The 25,340-nt window shown below is 38.4% G+C and overlaps 2 protein-coding genes across 3 annotated transcripts in view; both read right to left on the bottom strand.

Moving 5' to 3' along the window:
- Positions 1–769: 769 nt before the first annotated feature.
- Positions 770–19,503, bottom strand: MPL (MPL proto-oncogene, thrombopoietin receptor). The gene is made up of 12 exons (XM_026677950.2): positions 19,107–19,503; positions 13,683–13,812; positions 12,965–13,146; positions 11,321–11,475; positions 11,041–11,197; positions 8,586–8,715; positions 6,898–7,055; positions 6,565–6,707; positions 3,791–3,947; positions 3,568–3,655; positions 3,381–3,471; positions 770–2,872 (listed from the first exon to the last, which is right to left on the bottom strand). The coding sequence occupies exons 1-12, from the start codon at positions 19,204–19,206 to the stop codon at positions 2,444–2,446; spliced, it is 1,920 nt and encodes a 639-aa protein (XP_026533735.2). The 5' UTR covers positions 19,207–19,503; the 3' UTR covers positions 770–2,443.
- A 3,519-nt stretch (positions 19,504–23,022) lies between these two features.
- Positions 23,023–25,340, bottom strand: part of TIE1 (tyrosine kinase with immunoglobulin like and EGF like domains 1) — a 39,463-nt gene continuing 37,145 nt past the window's right edge. For both annotated transcript variants that reach the window (XM_026678058.2, XM_026678059.2), the window contains exons 21-23: positions 24,799–24,895; positions 24,060–24,159; positions 23,023–23,658 (exon numbers count right to left, since the gene is read on the bottom strand). In XM_026678058.2, coding sequence (XP_026533843.2) covers positions 23,587–23,658; positions 24,060–24,159; positions 24,799–24,895 — 269 coding nt within the window. In that variant the 3' untranslated portion in view covers positions 23,023–23,586. The remainder of the gene's footprint in view (positions 23,659–24,059; positions 24,160–24,798; positions 24,896–25,340) is intronic.

The raw sequence follows: 25,340 nt of genomic DNA, 5'->3' as shown, positions 1-25,340 counted from the left end.
TTCCATATTGAAACACCCTTGAAAAATATCCAGAAGCTTCAATTGGTTCAAAATGCAATGGCGTACATAGTTTGGTGCAGGCCTAGATGTGCTTATGTGTCGTCATCTGTGGGAACTGCAATGGCTACTGATTTGCTTTGGTGTCCAAGTTGCTGGTTGCGAATTCAAAGCCCTATATGGCTTGGGATCCGGTTATTTAAAGCAGGGTCCCCAACCACCGGTCAGCGGACGTACAGTCCCAGCGGAACAAGTCTTACCGGGCCGCTGGTTGCTGGCGCCGCCATTTTTGGATAAAAAGTGCTTCCGGTGAGCTTTTCCGGGTAGAAAGCTCACCGGGCTTCTTCAAAAAAGATGGCAGGGAAGGAGGTCCGTCTGGGACCAAGAAGGGCCTTCTCCATGGTGAGTGGGGATCACTGATTTAAAGGACCATCTTTTCCCAATCAAATCTACCTGATCCACTAGAACAGGAAGGCAGGGAAGGAGGTCCGTCTGGGACCAAGAAGGGCCTTCTCCATGGTGACTCCCTCTCTGTGAAACATCATCTCCGCAGAGATGATTGGTCTCCTCTCTGACACTTTTTCATAAGACACGGCTTTGCCAACGGGCCTGGAGACCCCAGGGTGGGATGGAGTCCATGCAATGGCTTATTAGATCGTTAATGCCTGTGAATGAGGGGTTATTGCTCCTTGCTTGCCTTTGCTTGGTTTTATATTGTTTTTTTTACCTTTATATTCTGAAATCAATAAATACATTTCTGGGACAATTCCACTGGAGAAAATTTTGGTTTATTTGTTATTACACTAGATACAATTGCCATTCTTCTAACAGAATATACCTTTATACAAGGAAAATGAGAAGTACTTACAGTATGCAGTCTCAGATCCCAGTTTATTTTCTTTCCTCGCTTCAACCTCTCTTTCAAGTGATGAGAGAGTACATGTATATTCAATATAATATCTTCAACCTGGCATTGGAATTGGCATCTCCAACTCTCTAGCTGACATTTTATTATAAAAGTGATATATACAGTGACATCTTCAAATAGCTGCTGTTTGTATTTTTCCCTGTTTTCTTCACATATATGGCAGGTGGCTATGGTCATCTCATTGACTACAACACTGATTCATCTGACCATTTGCTTCATTCAAAAATACCCTTTGTTTTTGGCCTTTCTTTGGCCTTTCTATCAACAGTAGAGCTTATGTAATGCCCTCTGAGGCTTTATGTTAGTTTGACCCAACTTCTGAGAAGCCCAGAATCTGTGCCATTAATTACTGCTGTGTTATATATCTTAGGCACCTAATTTGTTTGCTACAAGGAAGCATCAAAACAGAAGTACCTCTTGTCCTGGCTAGAGTAAGCCAGCAGAATTTACTTATCCTTTACTCCATGTGCGTTTCCATCAAAAATTGGGTCATCATTATCCTACTTTTAAAGCAAAATGAATTTTAAAAGGTTGGTGAAACCTCTCTGGAGATGGTAAGAAGTGCTTTTATGACACTACAAACGGTAGTAAATCAGTGTGAATACCTAAATTTGATCCTCATGAAAAAAATAAGTTCATTTAATTACCATGAATCACAGCAGTTGCATTATTCAAATAACATTACATTTGTTTACAAGCAACCATGGCAATGCAAATAGTAACAGCGAATCCTAATCTGTACAGGTCATATTTAAAATCAGTGAAATAAATCTGATATTACAGTGACCTAACATAGAGTGGTGCTTATCTCACAAATTGTATTTTTGTGCTCAGCATGTACATTTTCTATTTACCTCTATTTCTGGTTATGCTAAGCAGTTGTATTACTACAATTCTTTCATCATTTCCATAAAATATACTTTGCATAATTATTCAAAATGGAAAAAACATTTTAAATCTTGGAGTTCTTTTTAGCTGACATGCAAATCACTGGGACTCAGCTGCGTAAGAATCACTTTGCTTTTGGAGACCTGTGGTTATGAGATGCAACGTGGACACGTCTTGGGATAAAATACCACGTTCAACTCCACCTCATAATCCAATGCCTGGGTTGGTAATTTGAGGCCACAGATCCTCAAATCCTGTTGCAGCAACCAGGGTACCCTTTGGCTATTACTACCAGAATTTGGCAGTATGATTGCCTGCCATTCTGAAAAGAGAAACATAGAAACATTGTAGTGTAATTTCCCCCCCCCCCTTTCAAACCAGAAAAAGTGAGCTCTGTGTGAGTAGAGTTCTAGTCACTTTGCATCATTGCCTTCCAAAATTTCAAGGTAGCTTTTGTTCATGAAAAATTGGCCTATCTGCAGTTGCTCAATTCAGTTGGTCCATAAGAAACAGATTTGAGGAGTACTGGCTAAACAGTTGCCTTACCACTGAAAATTGCCTGTATTGTATTGCAAACTCCTACAGGACCTAATAATTTCTCATAGTGCTGTCCTCCAATGATAGACATAATCAGCCCATTAGCAAATATGTCTTGTTTGAAATGTCAGTGACAGATGTGGTTTGGTCATCAGACATTTCCTGCTTTCTTTCTTCTTTAATCTCTGATGGTACATTCAACAAGGTGAAGGGAATTATTTGGGTCATTGGCTCTGATGTTATGTGTAGATCATGTTCCAAGGACTGTGGGAAAGCATTTCCATTATCATTTTTGTCATCAAAGTATTCGTTTTTATGGTGGCTGCTTTGGGGATTGTTAGAACTCAGCACCATGTAGTGCTGATGGGAAGAAGGCCGGCTGCCCCATTCTGCCTGTTCTGCTGAATCCATATCTAGCAAAGTGTCAAAGCTTGGTGTTTCCAGGGGTTTGTCAGATAGTACTTCCAACAAGCAAGTCAAAGGCACATCCTCCAGCATTTTGTTGAAAAATAAAGCATTTACCTAAAAGTTCAGAAAGAAACAATCAGAAATTCAGAAGGGCCTCTGAATTATTCCCTTCCCTCCCTGACATTCACTTTACGGGAATCTGCATGAAATAACAATGTGAAAGACAATAAAAGAGCAGTGAACTCCAACTAGGAAGAGTTAAAAATCACAAAAAGTTCCAACCAGGATTTAGCATGTACTGTAATCTGAGTCAGGAAGACTTCTAGGCACAAGCTAAATTACCTCAATTTATTTCTGTACATAATACTGTTTCTATTATCACAGTTCAGAAATGGGATGGAACTGAAAAAGTCTGCATCTTGGAAAAGTCAGGTGAGAAATGGTTTAGCTCATATTATTCCCAAAAACTGGAAAATATGCCCACAGAACGAGGCAAGATTCTCACAAAAAAAAGTATATCGGAAGTAGTTAAAAAGGTCTTCTTTCCTAGTTAAAAGATGGCCTAATTCTGCTTCTACTGACTTACTGCATTAGAAGTAATACAATAAAAAGAAAGTATCACCTGCTGCTGCTGCTTGCCATTATCCTTGAAGAATCCATCTAGGACATGATGTAGTTCTGGAATGCTTGGCCAGAGCTTTTGTTTCACACTGCTATTAACAAAAACGCAGATGGTTGCAAAAGAATAACAACACCTATGCCAAACTGTGTTTTTTGTTCAATGGCTGAACTGCACAGATCTCAGTTACCTGTAGTTGGAGAGGCAGGTGAAGCCCAGACCCAGCACAAGTCCTGCACACAGCAAGAGTGCAATGGCCACGATCATAATCACTGAATCTGAAGTAGAAGCACATGGTGGTGAATTTGTGACTCTTCTTTCCCTGAGGCTCAGCAGTCTTTGTTTCATTTGTCGAATATTTTCTCTCCTTATCTAGCAACCTCTCTCCAGTACACACCACTGATGTTGCTTACCTGCACCAGGTGGGACTTCAACACACACTAATTCTGACCAGGTGCTCCAGTCCCCACGGAACTTCTGGCCATCTGGCTGGGTGCGCAGCTGAAGGCAGTAGCGATCTTGGGTGGCCAGATGAATTTCACTGGTGTTTGAGTACTGCACCTGTAGGATCTACCCAGAAAATGACCTCATCATGTATACAGGTAGTCCTCGACTTACAACACTTCATTTAGTGACCATTCAAAGTTACAACAGCACTGAAAATAGCGGCTTATGACCATTTTTCACACTTATGACCATTGCAACATCCCCATGGTCACATGATTGATACTCAGATGCTTGACAACAAACTCATTAATGATGGTCTTAGTATTCAGGAGTCATTTTGCGGCTTTCTGACTCATTTAACAACCTCTGATTCATTTAACAACCATGTTACTAATTTAACAGCTGCAGTGATTCACTTGACAAATGTGGCAAGAAAAGTCGTAAAATGGGACAGATTCACTTAACAAATTTTTCACTTAATGACATAAATTTTGGGCTCAATTGTGGTCTGAAGTTGAGGACTACCTGTGCTCTACTCATTAGATTCCTGGATTTCAAATCCCCAAAGAACAGGTGGTCCTCTACCTACAACCATTGGTTTAGCGATGGAAGTTACAATGGAAAGAGTGACATGTGACCAATCCTCACACTTAACAATAATTGTAGCAGCCCCGTGGTCATGTGATCAAAATTCAAGTACTTAGCAACTGGCATGTATTTATGATGGTTACACCATCTCAGGGTCATGTGATTGCCCTTTGTGGCTTTCCCATGCAACTGCCAACAAGCAAAGTCAATGGGAAAACCAGATTTGCTTCACAGCCACCTGATTCATTTAACAACTGAGTAATTTGCTTAACAACCGTAGCAAAAAGGTCATAAAATCAAGTGCAATTCACTTGCCTTGCTTACCATTGAAAATTCTGGTCCCAATTGTGCAATAACCCGAGGATTATTTGTATAGCAATAGTTAGCTATTATTCTACTGGCTGGGTCATGGTTTTTCCTCTGTATGAGATGCTCCCCATATTCATTTACTATAGCATAAATTTTAGTAGTGTCATCCCTTAGGTTATGGCATGTTTGAAAAAGGGGAGGTTTTTTTTAAATTCCTAAGCTTTTTTAAACCTCTTTTGTTAAGCTGTCATATGCTTCTGGTTGCCTTAGTTGTGTCTTGAGCCAAATACAAAAGTATGGCATGCATTCATCTCATTCTCTAGCAAAAGTTCCATGTAGGCATTGTTGCTTGGACCAGGAATTCAATCATTTCTTCTATGCATTCTAAAAACTAGCACTAATAGATCAGTTTGTTTGGAGAGATTTGGTGTCCCGTTTCTGGGAATTCTCTTATTTATTTCTATAAGTATTGTTTAGAGAACTTATCAAGATGTATCGATTGTCATGGCTATTGACCAAAGTACCCAGTTCAAAACTGGCAACATGCTAGTATTTCATCTATATATTTCATAGGATTTTAAAAATATAATAGAGATGAATGGCTGTAAAACAAGAGTGGACTGAGGCCCTACCTCTTTTTGTGTGTTATGCATAAAAAAAGAGACAAGGTTTCAATCCCAGAATTGCAGCCTTAATTGTGATTTTTTTTTGGGGGGGACTCCTGCCCCAGTGCCCCAAATTTATTTATTTTTTTATATCAACCTTCCATTGCAAATTTGCCTCACAGCCAAAATCCTTTCTGCAAATCATTAGATTATTGCATAGAAATACAGGTACTGGAAAAAAAATGTGGATGTGAGGAAGTGACAGTAATTTCCTTTATTTATGAAATAGGAGCAAGGGTATTTATGCTAATATCATCTTAAGCTTGGGAGATAATAGCTTCTTAAGCTTGAGAGACTAACATCATAATAAGCCTGATTCCTGAGGAATTGGGGTATGAATCTGCCCTTTACTGCCCAGAAGCTTTTTAAAATCTTCAATTGAAACCAGTCTTTTTGTAATTTAAGGCTACAGGTAGTCCTTGCTTAATGACTGCTCTGTTTAAGGGACTCAAAGTTATGACAGCGCTGAAAAAATAACTTTGTAACTGGTGTTGGCACTTATGGTGGTCACAGTGTCCTTGCAGTCACATGATTGACAGTCAGGTGCTTTGAATGATCATCAAAGTGTCCCATGATCATGCGATTGCCTTTTGAGTGCCTCACAACTAGAGCCCGACAAGCAGAGTCAATGCAGAAGGCAACAAATCATGTGATTTGCTCAAGAACTGTGACAGAATTAATGCCATAAACCTATTTGATCACACAATGTATTGCTTAATGACCACATTGCTTAGCAGTGGAATTGCTTGTCCCAATTGTATCAGTAATAAATCTTGGAAAAATAAATGTTTACAATTTTTAACTTTGATCTACTGTATGAAGAATGCTCTTATATCCCCACTCCTTTGGACTCTTAACCTTTGTTTGTACGGGAGGATCTGGGAACGGCCCCCGCGGGGTGTGTTTGACCTTTTGGTTTAAAACCCTTTTAAAAAATGCTCTTATTCCCCCTTTTTTTTTTTTACTTTTTTTGTGATATAAGAAGGATATAGAGGTTCCAGAATAGGACACAACATTCCAGCTGGTTCTTGCAGAGTAAAAAAAAAAAAAAAATTAGGGTAGCGATTTCTTGTAGCTTGGAAGCCATAGTTCTAAATTTGCATTACAGAAGCATTTATTTGCAACTATCTGGCACCGCTAATTGGATATCACAAGAATATCTGCTGGGGGAAAAATACCTTCCATTTCAAGGTGTCCTGCACCGTATACCGTATCTGATATACCATGTGTTCAGCTATTTCTTCTAATGGGTAGGCCCACTCCAGCCTTAGTATATTTCTGTCTATTGAAGCCTCCAGGATTCTTGGGGGAGCAGTGTGCACTATAACAGGAGAAAGGGAGAGAGGTGGCCAGTTAGGTCAGCTTAGCTTCATGTGGAAGCAGAGGTCCCCTGCAACATTCCTAGTGTTCCATATTTTCTAATATTGAGGTTCGTTTGATGCTATACCAGCCCAGGTCAGCTCACTCTTTGGAGCTGAAAGTCCTGATGGTGCTGAGGCCAAGGTTCTTACCCACATGGTACAGTTTGAATGGCTCTTCAAAGTAGCTGACCTCTTGCTCACTCTGGCTGATAGTCACCAGGATAGAAAGGTACTGAGTGTCACTAGGCTGAAAGGTGCACGCGCAGGAATCAGGGTCTTCCTTCTTACATTTGTGCCAGGTTTGCCCTCTGCAAATTAAAATGGACAATAGTGATACGATGTTGAGTTGTCTGCTAGAACTATCTGAAGTGGCCTTTTAAACAGTTCTTAAATTATTGACCACACTTACACTTTCCTTGACAGTTGGTAACCCCAAGTTCTGTTTAAGCTTTCCTTTCAATTTAGGTGATCCCACTAACCATATTGGAATGAATATGATTGGTGAGATTCCCTAAGTTGTAAAAAATTCTAAAAAGTGCTACCATCATTCCATCTATTTATCATTCCTGTTCAGTGGTGGGATTCATTTTTTTTTTACTACTGGTTCTGTGGGCGTGGCTTGGTGGGCGTGGCATGACTTGGTAGGCGTGGCAGGGGAAGGATACTGTAAAATCTCCATTCCCTCCCACCCCACTAACCTGCTTCCCAGTTCCATTCTCCTGTGCAGAACAACAAAAGAAGACCTGGCTGATCAGCTGGGACTCGGGAGGCAGAGAATAGATGGGAGAGGGGCCAGTCAGAGGTGGGATTTGCCGGTTCTCCGAACTATTCAAAATTTACGCTACCGGTTCTCCAGAACTGGTCAGAACCTGCTGAATACCACCTCTGGTCCTGTTGCATTATAATTTTGAACAGCCGCCATCCCCTTCTATTGATTGTCATAGGCCATTTGAAATGTAGGCCCTGTGAAGAAGACGCATTACCAGGGCTGATATGTAGAAATGAGAGATGAAACAGACATTGCAGTAGAGCCGCCTCCTAAACCTATGATGGTTTGAGACTTAGTAAACACTAAATAGGTGAGGTTGTTGTGAGTGGCACAAAGTCAGTCACAGTCAAACAACCAAGAAGCAGGAGTCATGTGATATCGTTTTTAACTGCTATGTTAGAACTGGAGAAACAGGTTCAATTTGCCGTTCAACTTGAATGAAATTCGTCCAGTAAGCTTTAGTCAGTCTCTTCATCTCATCCTAACCTATTTCCCAGGGTTGCTGCTGTTAAATACCGTTGATCACTTAGACAGGAGAACAATCTACGCAGCCAAAATCATTTGAAAGTCGGGTGGGATTTGCATTAATTAAATGTTCGTAACCTTGCTTGGTAACCTAAGCTAACCAAATATGACTCAGAGCAATCCCTGCACATGTGTGCCTAGTTTGGTGTAATGGTTAAAGCAGGGGTGTCCAACCTTGGAAGTCCACAAGTCTTAAAGTTGCCAAGGTTGGACACCCCTGGGTTAAAGCATCAGGCTAGAACCCAGGCACAAGGGTTCTAGGCACAAAGCCAGCTTGGTGACCTTGGGTTGGTCACTTTCTCCTAGCCCTAGAAAGGAGGCAATGGCAAATCACTTCTGAAAAACCTTGCCATGAAAATTGCAGGGACTTGTTTGGGCATTGCCCAGGAATCAGAAACAATTGAACGGGGAGGTGGGGGGGGGAGCAATACGTATGTATGTGAAAACTGAAGGACGCTACTTGGAATGGTACCTGGAGCAGGAGCAAAAACACAAATTATAGGACAGAACATTATAGGTACTGTTCATTTGCCCATCTAGTCACCTTGTGCTGCTGCTGTTGCTCTCCATCCAGTACAAGAGGCTGTGAAAGGGGCCAGAACCCAGAGGTTTCTTGTTCCAGTGGCAGTGCAATTGATACAAATCTGGAGTGAAGCAGTGCAGACCAATTGCCTCTGTCCAAAAAAGAGAATAGACGTAGAACAATTTGACAGCAGCTTTTTGCAGTACTATTTTGTGTCCCCACAGGCTAAATCTATGTTTTTTTCTTTTATATACAGTACATGACCTTCTTTGCAGAGAGTGGCCAATCCACAGCAATATCTTCTAAAAACTCTATGCCACGAAACTACACTCCCCAAATCTCTCGCCAGTGGTCATACCGAGTGAGGCTGCTTGGGAATGTGGCTCAGAACATCTGCAGAGCTCTGGCTATCTATCTTCAGGAGGTCCTTCATTCTTTTCAGAACATCTCTTGCATGCTCTAACTCCTTCTCTTTAGAAATGTTTCATGACTTTATTCTTCATTATAAAATGTGGAAAAAAAACCCCACATGTCTTGTTCATTAACAAGAAAAATAATTATATTTAGATTTTTTTTTTATTGCTGTGCCTTAGAAGCAAAACTCTTTCTGCAAAGGAAAGGATCAATGTGAATTTGTAGAAAGTTGGAGCACTTCTGGATGGAAGATTCCTAGGGTTAACAGTCAAAAGACGCTGAGCAGCTTTTCTACCTTTTTCTCCTCACCTCCCCCCTCCGGTGTGTGTGTGTGTGTGTGTGTGTGTGTGTGTGTGTGAATAAAGGAGTAAAAAGATGCAGAAGAAAGACTCCAGAATAAAGACTCTAGATACAACAGGATCTTGGCAGACTTGAAAACCAAACCCTATCTAACAAAATGAAATTCGGTGGTGGAGAAAAGTAAGGTTTTACATTCAGGCAAGAAAAACCAAAAGCACAAGCATAATATAGGTGGTTCCTGGCACAATAGTAGTAGCTACGAGAGGGATCTTGGTGTCCTGGTGGACAATCATTTAAATATGAGCCAGCAGTGTACGGCAGCTCCCTCTGTATAAACAGAGGGATAGAATCAAGACCACATGAAATGTTAAGATCACTTTATAATGCCTTGCTTGATAAGACCACACTTGGAATATTGAATCCAGCTTTAGTCACCATGATGTAAAAAAAGATGTTGAGAATGCAGTGAACAGCAACAAAGATGATTATGGGACTGGAAATTAAAATATATGAAGAATGGTTGAAGGAATATGTCTAGTTCATATTGGACATATTTAGTTTAATGACAAAGAGTGATGGAGTAACATGATAGCTGTGTTCATTGTAAGGAAATCTGACTGAATTAATGTCTGATTGGATGAAATGTGTTGTGTTAGCAGAAGTAAACACCCAAATTGAACAGGGAAGCAAATTTTGAACAGGAGCACATGCAAGAATTAATGAAAAGAAGTCAGTCCTTATGCCCTAGTTGAGTTTGCCCTTCATATACTCTCCAATAAAAGGAGGTGCAATGGCTCAGCGGTTGAAGATGCTGAGCTTGTCAGCTGGAAAGGTTAAAGATCCAAATGTCGGGTTAAAGATCCAAATGTCATATGATAGTGTGAGCTCCCATTACTTGCTCTAACAACTGCCAACCTAGCAGTTCGGAAGTATGCAAATGCAAATAGATTAATAGGTATCACTTTGGTGAGAAGATAACAGCATTCTGTGTGCCTAGGCATAGAGTCATGCTTGGCTACATGACCACAGAAGTGTCTTTGGATAACACTGAGGGGCTAAGAAATGGAGATGAGCACTGCCCCCCAGAGCTGAACATGACTTGGCAGGAGAAACCTTTACCTTTACCTTGCTCTCCCATGCTTTTTAATCATGCCCATATAGCCAAACAGGCTCCAGAACTGGAAATAAATATTCATGCCTCTCTGTCCCTTCTTCTTTCAGTCCTGCTAGCTAAGGAAATGCAGATTTGAGTGCACCCTTGTCATGTCAGGATAATCAGTAGTTTCATGCTATGGTTCCTGAAGGGAAATGCAACATTTGCATTTTCAGAATTTCAAATACCTCGATACTGCATTTCCTCAGCGGTTATTTAATTATTTAATAGTAATGTAGAATGAGAGAGTAAAATGTATTTGCAATTCATTGTTTCATGGGGCGTGGTTTTTACATCTGTATGTACAAGCATCTACGGGCCAGAAAAATTTGCAGAAGTACAGGTTCACAAGACTTGTATGACTGCTTTCATGCATGAATATGTCTCCTGAAGAGGGAAAATGGATTTTTAGGGAGTTACAGAATCCACTCTTGCAACAATTTCATTTATTTTAATTTTTCACTTTGCAGTAGTAATATTGATGCAGTATAATTCTGCCAATTGTAGTACCTGGGTGTTCTACTTCCAGATAGAAATGGTGCATCCTTCCATGCTATTGCTCTGAAGTTGCATTACTGATAGCTGCTTCCTAGTCAATAAGACACTTACCAGGAAGATGGGGTGTTTCTGCTGTCACTGCTGGAGACCAGGGTCCCCAAATGCCATCAAGAGAGAGGCCATCAGGTTTGGAGCGAACTTGGATGTGGTATTGCTGTCCTGGAAGGAGATTCTTGAGCTGGCACATTTGGCTGTTTTTCACTTCAATCTACAATAAAATAGAATAAGAGTATAAATGTTCTTCAGTTAGACCATTTTAGCAAAAAAGTAATAGAGCAAAAATATACTCCAGCCATTATAGCAAAGCCATTTTTTCCTTTATTAACCATACCCTGAATAGTGGCTGAATGGAATCCTCAACACCATAAAGAACTTCATAAATCAAGAAGTCTGCATAGCTGATAGATGGAGCCATCCAATTTACAAGCAACTGTTGGGCAATCCCTGGCCACTCAACTGTTACATTTGTTGGTGGAGCAATGAGACCTTAAAAGAAAAACAAAAAAAATGAATGTTCTTGCTTATCTCTATACTATTCATGTGATGATTGAATAGGAAAGAATAGCCTTTCTAGATTGAACAGAAGGCAGTCTGATCAATAGAGTTCTAATTTTCTGGAGCAGAAATTGGGAATGTCTGTTACAAATGCACCTGTGCCTCTTTTAGAATTGATAGCTGAACTTTCTTACAAGATCTACTATATAATTTATTGTCTCAATTTATATGGCCTCTCATCTCAGGTTCATTACTCTGGGTGTTTAATAATAATAATAAAATAAAAATGTCATTCGTTTTCTGAAAAAAAATCATAAAGGAAAGAACAACAACATACAAATGATCCCATTTCCATAGGTTGATAAAACCTTTCCCCATGAATAAATCAACGCAGCCATTGCATGGGCTTACCGTATTTCCAAGTTCCCAGGCCCATTAACAGAAGAAACTTCCTGAACTGTACAACTGTACAATTGTAATCACATTCTACTGACGAAGGCCTTTCCCCCCCCCATCTTTATTTTACTACCTTCCTCTTTGTCTCTGCCTTATCTTTACATTTTAGGTAAATGACAACCTTTTCTCTGTATTTCACCAGCAAGAGTTGTTAGGCTGTTGGGAATACTAGGAGCAGGGCTTTCTTGGTAGTGGCTCCTCATTTTTGGAGCTCCTTTTCCCAGGGAGAAAAATAAAGCCTTGTTACTGCTTTTTTTTAAACAAAAACAAAAGTCATTTGTATTTGTACTATAGTTACATTATTTTTAGTAATAGATAGGTTTTTTAATGTTTAATTCATTGGTGGGCACTATCCAAATGGGATCCTTCAACCTTTTTTTTTTTCAACCTTTGCATTTTCTAGAAAACCCATCAGAACATATTGAAAAGACTGTGAACAAACCTCCAACATTTGATACTATTGTTTTCTAACTCTCGTGCTACATAAGATGCAAAACAGACGTGTTAAACTTTTGAAGGCTCATTGTGCCTATCTTGAACTTAACCATTTTCTCAGGTTCCTTCCAAAAACTTTACCCTCTCTTCTGGGGACAAATTGGTGTGAAAAATGTTATCTTCTCTTCGGAGGAAATCAATAGGATCAATCACACCTCTTGGCAACTGATAACTCTATGCCCTGAAAGATAGATTGAAATAAAAGCCTGCATATTGCTTATGAAATCATATAAATAAATAGTTCATAACTGTCTGTTATTAACAAGAATCTATCTGTCAGTGCCAAATTAGTCATAGCAGTAATTAAATTCAATTAAATCCATCAATCTAGTGTCTGTGTGATTCACAGATTCATTCCACCAATCATCAAAATTATAACATAGAAATCATGACTTGGCTAAAATTGTTGGGTCAAATTCAGGTCATAGTATGAATGTGTTTTAGGATGCTGGATTCTTCAAAGCTTTACCCAGTCCTCGTCTCTTTTTCTGCTTCACATATAATTTATACCCTTTTGGAATAAACTTACCAACAGTATTCACTCTGAGATACTGTGAGAATATGGTGTGATTACTAACACGATCCAACACTTCAACATTGAGTTCAATAAAGAGCTGAATGCCATTATAGTTTTCAGGAAATGTGCAGATGTGGCGCCAACTTCCATCTGTATTTTTCATAGAGATTAGAGCACATTCTCGACTTTTGTCTCTGCAGGAGTAAAATAGAATAATTAGGACTGTGATACTTCCCCAGTGTGACTTAACCTAATCTTTTTCTAAAATGGCAAAAGTGAGTTTCAATCATCACTTTCCTATAGTTCTTAGTTAAATCACAAATAAAAGTTTCCCTGTCCAGTTGTTCCAATTCTATGGGTCAGTGCTCATCTTCATTTCTTCATTGAGGTAGCCAGCATTGTCCAAAGCCAATTCTGTGGTCATGTGGCCAACATGACTATACGCCAAGGTACACGGAATGCTGTTACTTTCCCACCAAAGTGTTACCTATTCTTCTACTTGCATTTGCACACTTTCAAATTGCTAAGGTGAGCTCACCCTGTTGTGCGGCCTTCAAGTCTTGAATCCATATCACAAAGGTCAACATCTTTAACCATTGAGCCATCATGCCCCCATATTTCCTAGATGCCAAAGTAATTTGCTTAGAATTGGCATCTAAGTTTATAAGTGCTAGGATAAATGCTCCACCTCAGACAATTTGGTCAGTCTATGTGGAAAATAACTTCCTACCCTTCAAATGTATAGAAGAATTGATAGGCTCCTTTCACATGGGTTGGCTCATCCCAGAAACAGGTGAGATCCTCAAAGGTTCGAGAAAAGCAGAAGACATCTTGAGCTGTTTTGGCCAGTAGAATAGCTTCTATAAAGGGAAAGGTTTTTTTAAAAATAATAATAATAATAATAATCAGAAAATAAATTGAATTCCTGATACTTTTTAGATGAAAAGAACAGCTATAACCCCCAAATTTATCCAGGGTACTGTAGTAGTCAAAATTATGGCATCCTTGACAAAAAAAATTTTGGGGAGCATGCTGCTATTTTTTTAGAGATCAAGCAGCTTAAATTAGGGGTTGTGGACTTTGTGCATTACACTAAGCCAATTTTTTAAAACATAGTTTGTTAAATGTGCCCCAAGAGACCTGATTCACACATAAGCACTAAGGTGAATTCACATTCAATTAAATTCACATTCAATTAAACATATGCAAGCAAACTATATCATGACTTAGCAGGATTTTTTTATGTATAAAATTTTATTAAAACTTTAAATACATAATAAAGCTAACAAAAGCTAATTTTTAGAAATAAGAAAAGGAAAAGAAAGGAAAAAAGAACAAAAAGTGTGGAAATCAAATCAAATAAAAGAAAAAGAATTATAAAGAAGTGACTTTTGATTTTCTCTTACAGCCCTTATAAATATAAATGTAAAATAATGTTTTCCACAAAAAGTCAATAAAAGGTTCCCGATCATCATTAAATTTAGGCAACGTCCTATCCCTTCATCCTAATGAAAGCCATTTTGGCCTAATTTGGCCATTTCAGAAGTTTCATCATCTTCATTATCCATTCCTCCATTATCGGTAAACCCTAATCTTTTCATCTTTGTGCATATAATAATATTGTTGCATCACATATAAAAACAAGGTTCCCTGATTTTTTTTTCCAGGTGCATAATTATATCCATCAAATCTAAAATAAAAGTCTCTGGTTACAATTGTACACGAGTTTTAAAGCATTCTATGTTATGTAATAAAGTCCAAAATGTTCTGGCTTTTTTACGTGTCCATTTATTTAGCAGGATTTGTGAACCCAGTATTCACTCCTATTTGCACAGGGGGAGGTAATGAGTTTCAGGAAGAGAAACATTACAGTACTCTTTCTCGTTTCAATTTTACTGAGGCCTTCTGCATTTATGTGAAGAGATGTGAAAACCCTTTTCCAATGTGCTGCTGGCTGTGGAAAGTTGGCTGCAGTAAGTTGTCCCATTCCGGCTGTGGGTCTACGACAACTTGCCACACACAGCCAACTCGCCATGGCCAAGCTTGCTGCACCTAACTTGCTGTGGCCAACTCGCCATAGCCAACTCACCATGGGACAAGAGTTACACTATGAAGAAATGATAGAATGGAATAATTAAAGAAAGGATGCCAAAGAAAGGATGAAATGAAATGTGAATGACAAAAATTAAAATAATTTTAAAATTATTTTAAATAATTAAATTGAATTGTTGAATTGTCCCACAGAGAGTTGGCGAGTTGGCAAGTTGGCCATGGTGAGTTGTCCTGCAGCGAGTTGGCTGTGATGAGTTGGCTGTGGCGAATTGGCCATGGCAAGTTGGCTGCAGTGAGTTGTCCAATTCTGGCTGTCTGTAGTACATACTGTCAGCTCTGAGAACAGCTGCCACAAGAATGTGAACAATGGAAGGGGGAGTGAGGGAGTTGAACAGTCAAGGTTATTTAGTATGTCGCATTAAGAAATTCCAGCTGCAGTTAATTGGTTCTCATGATTTATGAAGTATAGTAAGTGGGAGGAGATAGGGCGGAATTTGAGAGATGCACTGGAAATTAGTTTCAGTTTTGGAAATTTTCCATGGGTATACCAGAGCTGTTCCTAATAAATCAATTGGAGATTATGCTTGCCTCGGAGTGATTGATTACCATGGACAATTTCTGGATGCCCAACACATGCAACATTAGGTATAATCATGGGTCAACAAAGTAATGGACATAAGAGATCAGAGAGGCTGAGTACCTATTGTTCTCTCCTAGGTGGTTACTTAGGTGAACATTTTCTTTCCTATAATAATTTGTTTGTTTATTGTCTCTTAGAATTGCTTTGAGGATAGAAAGAATTATTAATCCTTTGAACTTTGTTGAAGAAGACTCCTTAGTATACCATGAACATCCAGAAAACAAACAAAGGAATCATCAATCCAGAGTTCTGACTTGAGGCTCAAATGTCCAGGTTGAAATTATCCTACTTCAAACATGTTATGCAAAGATGTCTCTAAAGATGTCTGGGAAATATGGAAGAAAAGAGAAGAAGAGGACAAACAGCAGCAAGTTAGATGGATTCAGTTACAGGGATGATGGGTGCACTCTTGGATGACCTGAAGGTCCAGACTAGGAACAGGTTGCTATGGAGAATATCTATATGGTTGCTAAGAGTTGATACTGACTTGAAGGCACTATAATAAAAACAAAAAACAAACAAACAAAACCCCCAAAGCCATGTTTGGGGTTTTTCAGAGCAATTTCTTTTTGCTTAATTTGCAATTTTATATAAAATTATGTACTTAAAGTCATTGAAAATCATTGTTTTTGTAAGTGTTCCATTTTCCTTAGGAGCTGATTTGAACTCTGTTATAGTAATTTTCCAGGAGAAATATCAACAACCTCAGATATGCAGATGATACCACTCTAATGGCAGAAAGTGAAGAGGAACTAAAGAGCCTCTTGATGCGGGAGAAGGAGAGAGCATGCTGGCTAGGGAATTCTGGAAGTTGAAGTCCACAAGTCTTAAAGTGACCAAGCTTGGAGATCTCTGTTTTAAAGTGTGGGGGGGGGGACGACGATGGCATTCAGCTGTGTTGAAAATGTTAAGAGCATTTGGCAACATCAGGAAGTATATTAAGTTTGTTGTATTTGTGGTGCATAAGCGCACCAACGTGCCTTCCGTCCCTGTCCTATTGTTTCTCTTATTCTTCTTTTATTTTTCTTATATGTACCCATTTCATGTATTCACAACTATGTATACACTTATACTTACTATCTTGTAAACAATTGGCAAATCAAATAAATAAATAAAATAAATATATTTGGCATCACTTTCCTTTTGCGGTTGTAAATCTGTGCTTTGTATGATTTAAATTTCTATTGACCACTTGTCCAGTTGTAAACCTAAGTGTCATTGGTCTTATGGTACACGTGCTCTCATTTTCAGATAGAAATCTGAATTGAATAAACAATCATGACGATGAACTTAGAGAACATGAAACAAAGGAGCTGTTTCTTAGACCCTCGTGGTCTGTAGTAAGGGTGTGGGAGAGCCTTCCTTCACAAACAAAACATTCTAAAATAACCATGTGGTTTTGCGATAAGCGTTTGTTGAGGGCTTGGGGATGAAAGCTTCCTGCTTTAGGGAGATAGAGCTCTCAAGGAAGTGGGGAGGAAACAAGAGGATCCATTACATATTACATGCAAATGTAGACAAAAAAACCCATACAATTTTGAAAACAGAAAAACAGTCTTAGAATGCAGAGAAAATAGATTCCTTTCTCATTAGCAGAGCTGCCTGGAGACATTTTGCTGCCTGAACTGAAAGACAAGATCATTTCTCTCCTCCACCCCACATTTCAGCTACAGATTGAGAGTATGAGCTTAGGTTAATGTTGATGATGAGACAGTGTTTTATTCTTCTAGTGTCTATTAAATATCTGAGGTGAGTAAAAGAAAGGGCGGGGGCAGCGAGAAATCTGGTACAATTCCACATCTTTTGCCAGAGGAAGATTGGTGGGGCTACACAAACAATAAGAAACAGGAATATATTTGTTTCCATCCAACATGTGATGGAAATATAACATTTCAAAGTACACAGTAGAACCTCTGGTCATGAATGCTTCTGACCACGACCAAATCGGGTTCCGACCCATTTTTTTTTTTCCACAGCCAATTTGCCCTCCACGCCAATTTTTTTTTTTGTAAGTGCCAAATTTCCAAAATTAGGTTCAGGTCACATTCAAATCGGGTTGTGACCAAAGTTATGGAACGAATTATAGTCGGAACCAGAAGTTCTACTGTAGGATTAAAAATACAGCATCTGTTTAACTGATAAACTAAAGCATTTAGAGCATTCCAGTATAGGGATGCCCCTTTATAACAAGTTTGCAACATCTGGACCTATGCAGAAAAACAGAAAGTAATCATCAAGGCAGTTTAATAGCAAAGCTTATTTTCACTCTAAACTTTAATGTATTTCATTACATATAACCACAAGCCTCACATACCAAACTTTACTGAGGCTCTTTTACAAAATCTCTACAGCATCTAATTTGCAGAGTTAATATCTATGTGCATCCTTCCTTTGTTAGCATTTTTATAGAAGCTACGTGAATTTTTAAAAAAATAAGGACTGGATTTAAAGATAAAGAACCATATTTATTTACTTGTTTCAGAGTAGACATGTGATATGGCAGTGCTATATCCTAAAGAATCACTGCTTTTGATTACAATATGAAATAATCAGGATTATGATGAGGAAAATTTGTTTACTTGCCATTAATACATTATGTTTCATATTCCTGACACTAGTCTAAAACTTTGGCCAATTGGCTTTAATAGAAATATCAGCCATTAGCTCCAAGTTACATTGTCCTATCCCATATCTTTATCCTAATAAACAGACAGTATATTTACCTTCATTTGCTAAATAGATTTTCCTTTCAACTAAGGAAAGAGAGCCTTGTGGTATAAGTAAAGAAGGGCCCTGGAGTTGATTTCTCTTGCTTAGTGTCCAATTCCTGTTACCTCTGAATTCTCAGGCCACAGCTGGACAAATACGTCACTTCACATAAATGCAGAAGGGAACAATTCAAAAGCCTAAAATGCTTCCTCGATACACATTGGGACATAACCTTTTTGCACTTACGGTATTCGCTGAGATTTTGTTTACCCTCTGGGCAACTGTTTTGTTACTCTTTCCTTCCAGCATCACTTCTTTTGCAGGTTATCACTAACTGTCAGAATTGAACAACGACATGATGATGCCATAAAATTGGAAAGAGAGCTAAATTATATAAAAGGATGGAGTTTTGTTTTCAGTCCTCCCACATTGCTGAAAGGATATAGAGACTCCCTCTTTGCCAGATACAGATATGTTTGAAAAGCGAGTGCACCTAAGTTCTGTTTACAATTAATAGACTGTTTATCCAGAAAAATTATCTCAAATGGATTTCCTAGTTGCAGAGTTATGTCCAGAAATTAGCAATGTCAAATAAACTGACCGAGATGTTTCCATAAATTTTCATTCCCCCTTCCCAGATACTACAGTCCAATACTTATTTACCCATCTGTGCTACATTCACATTTAGATTTGCAGAACCCCAAAAATCATGCTCTCCTGGACAAAGGGAAGTACAGCAATGTTTATCCTTACCTTCATCTGTAACAAGGACAAAGTGGAGCATACGTAAAATGGTGAGCAGGAGCATAACAAGGAAAGGAAGTGGTGTCATTGAGCACAAATTGACTGCCATTTGAAAGGTGATCAACTGTCACTGGTTTAGGTATCTAAACTGCAGCTGAGTATCATCACATAACCTGATTATGTGGTTATGGATATCTGAATGCACAGGAGGTCTGGACACTTGCTGAGCATGGTTCAATCTGATGTTCCAATTCTGAACTCCAAAACTCTGAGTCTCTGCTGTTGGACCTCTGTAGCGGAAACTTATCTGTAGAGTGTCAGCCCAGCTGCTTAGAGGAAACTTCGGTAAAAGCCTTCTATAGTTCCATTCTTCTGCCACTTCCCCAGCCCCAAACCACCATGCCATGGTCTGCAAGAGGGGAAACCCTGCCTAGAGACTGTGGCTATCAGATAGGGTGAATGTCCTGCCCTTGTGGTGGTGCCTTGGAGGATAGGAAATAAACATCCTCTGACCCCACATGGGATAATGTGAGGGGCAGGCAAGTGTTGGTGATGGTCTTGAAACAGAAATAATCCATATAGGCAAGCAACCCTCATTAGCTAAAAGGGACACTTTTCCCCCACTACCTAATGCATTGTTCAGAATATTTAGGGGTGGGGAGCCATGTGATAGAGTCATATGAATAAGCAAGAGCCAGATTTCTGGAGAACCAAGAAAAGTAGTTGACTGGCATTGACTACTACCTTCAGGAACATCTGAAGATGCTCCATTGCTGGAGCTTTTTCAAGAAACAATTGAATAACCATTTGTCTGGGGTGGAATAAGGACTCCTGTCTTGGGCAAAGGATTGGATTAGAAGACCTCCAAGGTGACTTCCAGCCCTATAAGTATATGAAGAGGAGACTCCAGTCTATGTTACTCATTAACAAATGAGAGTGGTTTTATTACTTTGTTTTTTATTGTTGCTTTCATATTTAAGTAATGATATAATCTGCTGTCATTCTCATCATCATCAGCATCTTCATTGCAGTAGAAAAGTGATGGGGGGATATCATCCCCCATAGCCCATCACAACAGATACCCCAAAGCCTGAATGCAAAGACAACTTTTAGAGAAATTTTGGGGGTTGGGAAGGGTCACAGTAGAGGTAAAAGCCATTGACTTCCAACTCCCTTTGGTACAGTACATAGAATAAGATAATAACATCAAACCTCAACTTTTTACCTTTACATAATAGTATAAACTAGCCATTTCAATAACAACAAATCAATGTAAATAGTAAAACCCAAAATCAAAGTTTCATTTTTTCCACCTCAAGCACAAAGTCCAGAAGCAATTTCCAAGTAGAAACAAAAGTAATTGTATTTTTTTTCTTTCATGAAAACAGTCAGTTTAGCCATCTCTGCTAACTCCACCAACTTTTGCAGCCATTTGTCCATTGTGGGAATCAAAGTTTCTTTCCATTTTTGTGCATAAAATAAAACCTTGCTGCCGTCAATATATATATAACATCAAATTTCCAAAAAAAAATTCCCAAGACTTTTTTTCATTAAACCCGAAAGAAAAGTTTCTGATTTTATCTTTATATTCACTTTGAGAATCTTCTGTGTTAAGATGCAAAGCCTACACCAAAATTTCTTTGCTTTGTCAAAGCCTAACAGAGGGTATAAATCTCTCTCTCTCCCACACCCATATGCTTCTTTTCGCCCAGGACCTCAAACCATGTGGTCCTGTCTCTCATTAAACCATCTTTCCAAATAGCCTCCATGTTTCCAGTGTCTTTCTCCCATTTAGAACTGAATCCAGATGGACATTTCTTCCAACACTTTCATAACTGTTTTGCTAGCATCCCAAACAGTCATTAAATGTGTTCCTTTAGCCAGATTATTATCAAAGTATTCATTTAATTTCTTTTTACAGTCTTTTACAATTATTTCCTTTTGTAAGATGGATTCATTTAATCTCCATCTATAACTCAGACTCTTTTTTCTAAATTCCAAACGAACTGGATTGGGAATCAGAAAAAGTTTTAGGTAAAATATTAACTTTTAGAATTTTATTTGCAAGATTTTTAGAAATTCATATCATGACCATCCTTGAAAAAGATTTATTTCATTCTGAAAAAAAGTATATTCTCTAGCAGAACAATTTCTTTATCTCCATGAATCTATTAGTGCTAAATTATACATCATCTCAAAAAAAAATATCTTTGATAATTTATCCTGGGAGGATTTAATCCCTCTGGTATATGTTCTATCCAAAAATGGGCAAATCACTTCATTCCAGTCCCCCCAAATAAGTGAATTTTCATATGAAAAGGATAGTAATTGATCCATAAGATATCTATAAGATATTCAAAAAGTTTATTTTTAATCATCATTTGGCACATAAAGACCAGCTATTATTGATTTTATTCCATTAAATTCAATTTCCACTGCTACAAATCTACCACATTCAAAGTAATTTAGGTTTAAATTGGAGTTTTATATATAGAACAACTCCATTAATGTTTTTTACACTGGCAGATATAAATTTCTCCTCTAATCTTTTATTTATTAACTGCTTCTTGACTTGTTTCTTAATATGTGTTTCTTGAAGACAAGTTATATCAACATTAAGTTTTCTTAATGCTCTATATCAGGGTTGTCAAACTCCCGGCCCTTAGGCCGGATGCGTCACACACTGGCCACACCCATGCCCAGTTTAGCGAAAGGGGGAAAAAGTCATGTGACGACGCCGTGAGTTTGACACCTCTGCTCTATATGGTCTCCATGAGGATTTCTTGAATCAATCATGATATGTTTAAATCAGCCCATCGTGGCTGAGGAATTCTGGGAGTTGAAGTCCCCACATCTTACAGTTGCCAAGCTCGAAAAACCCTGGGTTGAATGCAACTTTGACATCCAGAATGATAATAGACTTTGGACCATCTCTATGGAAAGGGAATTCACATAACAAACAATAGTGAGTAATTAGGTTATAACTATCTTGAATGATTTTATAATGATTTTATATCTGTAGCTAGTGAAAAAAAAACCCACTCAAATTCCTCAGTTTTGACAGAGTAAAATACCTGATTCTAAATGGGGCTGGTAATACAAAAAAAAGTTTGTAGACAGAGTCAAGAGGTAGGAAATAGGTTGGTGCAAATAAATCTAACTATTTTTCCATCAGCTTGTCCTGAAATAGCCCAAGGAAACTTATAATTAAGTTGGTTAAAAAGTTTACTTTTTGATTCAGAGGCTTGGGTGCTGTGACTCATGGTTTCGTTGTATTAGAATAGGTGTGTGTCATTTATCATCCCTTGGAAGCATGACTTAATACTTGAAGTATAATTTGTCCAGAGTTTGAAACAAAATTTGTTAGGAAAAACTCATTTATGAAAAAGGTGTTTGAAATAATTTTGGAACAGAAGAAAAGATTTGGAAAGGAAGAAGAGATCCATATAACAATGTCCAAAGCATACTTCTGAATTCACAGCAGCTACTAGTTCTGAAGCAAACAACATTAAGGTTCAGAATGCAGAGTGGGAAGACAGAGCCAGCAAAGAAATGAACCTACATTTCTGCAAAACCGTAACAGTGGAGAAAAACTCATTTACATGCATGCATTGATTTTCCATTTTTTTCTTTTTCTTTCCTATTTTGTATCTTAAACTATTAAAAAAATATCCTAGGAAGAAAGCTAAAAGTAGGCCAGCTCTCAATATTATGTCATAATAAAGAGGAGTGCTAAAGACATAGTTTAATCTGCACAATTGCCCCACCTGCTCTGTGTGATCTAATTCTAAATGGACATCGATTTCATTTGCTAAATAGCTGTTCCAATCCTAATCAGCTTTAACAGTTAATTCGTGTAACTATAATCAGCTTTAACAGTTAATTGGTGTAAGAGTTAATTGGTGTAACTATATAAGTAAAAGGGAGTGTTCCTGTGGAGTTGCTTTCTTGATCTGAATTAGTTAATAGGGCTAACAAAACTGATCATTATGGATAGATGTTATTCCTTGGAGAATTGGGTTCTGGAAGGAATTGCATTGTTTGCCAACTGCTCCACCTTTTCAGTAATACTGTCCAAGGAATTTTGCAATAATGTGAGCCTGTCCTTTCTTGTATGGTGTGCATTGTAATCATGGTGTCCTTGACTGGATCCCAAACTTCTGATATTTTTTTTCCTCAGTATGGTGGAGCAGTTTAGACAATGTTCTCCCTTGGAGTGAGGGGCCTCTCTCTTACACAGGAAATACATTTAAAGTTTGATTTTCAAAAGCTCCACATTTTGGACCAATCCATTCAAAGGTATTCTCCTCCGCTCTAGGAAAAGTTGACATGTTAGATTCCTGCAGGATCTTCTAAACTAACAGCACCCATCTGTACACTGTGCCCAGCACAGTCTGTATGATAAATTGTTGACATCATCATGAGGCAAATACATAAGAAAGTCCCAATTATCTGGGCTATATTTATTGCCAAGTTGAAAGTTAAGTCCTCATGCCTCCTCGGCCGTTGCATCAATTCCTGCATAAGTGAAGTTCTCAAATAATGCCATGTTCACATATGCCTGCCAAACAGAAACAGAATCATATTAAAGGCTACTCAATAGGGAGATTTCTTTTCATCCTTTGTTTGAAATTACATTTTCCTCCTAGTTTTGATTACAGACTAAATGATAATAGTAACTCACTATTTAGCCTTACACTGAGATACTGCTAAAAGTAAACTCTATACCATGCCTTGGGACAATTGCTTGATATAATCCTATTGGTTTATATCTCTAAGGGCTACCTGTATCCCATCATTTTGAAGTGAATTGAGAGATACAGTTGACATTGTGTCTTTTTCAACTGAAGGCCATGAAAATAATGCCTTGGCTATTCTATTGGTAACATTGGGCAATGGTATCTAATTATAAATACTCCAGAGGTTACAGTAATTGTTTAGATCACAGTAGGATATCAATACCTTCCTAGCTTCTAGCATGCGAATGAGCTGCACTGAGATCTGAGCAAATGGTGGACGTTCATATGGCCGGTCCCGCCAGCATTGACGCATTAATTCATACCTAAAGGAGGAAATGATGAATTAAAAACAACAACAACAAAACATTGAGGGAAGAGGAAATGCCAGGATGGTCTATTCTGAAAAGCTAGCACAGGTACTCTTCGACTTACGACCATACTTGAGTCCAACATTTCTCTTGTCAAGTGAGATATTTGTTAAGTGAGTTTTGCCCCATTTTACGACCTTTTTGCCACCATTGTTAAATGAATCACTTCAGATGGTAAGTTAGTAATCTGACTCTGGCTTCTTGTCAAAAGGTTGCAAAAGGTGATCACATGACCCCGGGACACAGCAACGGTCATAAGTATGAACCAGTTTCCAAGCATCTGAATTTTGATCACATGATCATGTGGCTGCTTACAAAGGTCATAAGCGTGAACAATGATCATAAGTCACTTTTTTCAGTGCCATTGTAACTTTGAACAGTCACTAAATGAACTGTTGTAAGTTGAGGACTACCTGCAGTCTGTTTTCTGTTCTCTTTATCATTTCCACCAGAATGAAATAATGGGAACATGTGAAAACCAAGTCCTAGTCTGTCAGTTACCATCAATGGAATATGGTTAAATATATGTACATTAGAAGGTAGGGAATGAAATATGTAGAAAGTGGATATTTGAGCAGGGCCTCTTACACTTACACTTCATCATCACAATTGAGAGGCTTCTCCATGCGGTATCCTTGCGGTAACTTTTCATAAAGCTCTGCACACGTCATGCCACAATATGGTGTCCCTCCTATCAAGGGGAAAGACAGACCAGACAAAATGCCATATTTACCCATTTGGGGGTATAATGCACATGTATAGCAGCCTTTAATTGCCAGAACAAAGCTGGTATCTGAATGCTACCATTTCTTCCAGAACTATCTATTTCTATATTAGTACCATCTTATCTTTGGTCTCCATCCATTGAAAAGGGCAACATTGTTGAAAATATCAAAACATCAAGCATGAGATGGGATGCTAGATACGTAGGAACTTATGTAAACTTTGTCTTCTCCCTCAAGAAAATCCTCAGATTGTTCACACTTTGTGCTTGCTTCCAAAATGTATGTTTTAAGCTGATTACAATATGAAACAAAATGAAAGAAGTTTTCTTGCCACAGAAAAAAGTCTGAGGAAGTGGAACTTATGAGAAGAACAAGCTGTACAAAGCAGTGTGGGGCCCAAGTAGGATTCAG

This window comes from Notechis scutatus, chromosome 3 (genome assembly GCF_049901735.1).
Source record: "Notechis scutatus isolate UNSWTSFEM ecotype Mainland chromosome 3, rNotScu1.2, whole genome shotgun sequence".
NCBI classification, from domain to species: domain Eukaryota; kingdom Metazoa; phylum Chordata; class Lepidosauria; order Squamata; family Elapidae; genus Notechis; species Notechis scutatus.
This window is presented reverse-complemented; position numbering and strand designations above follow the sequence as displayed.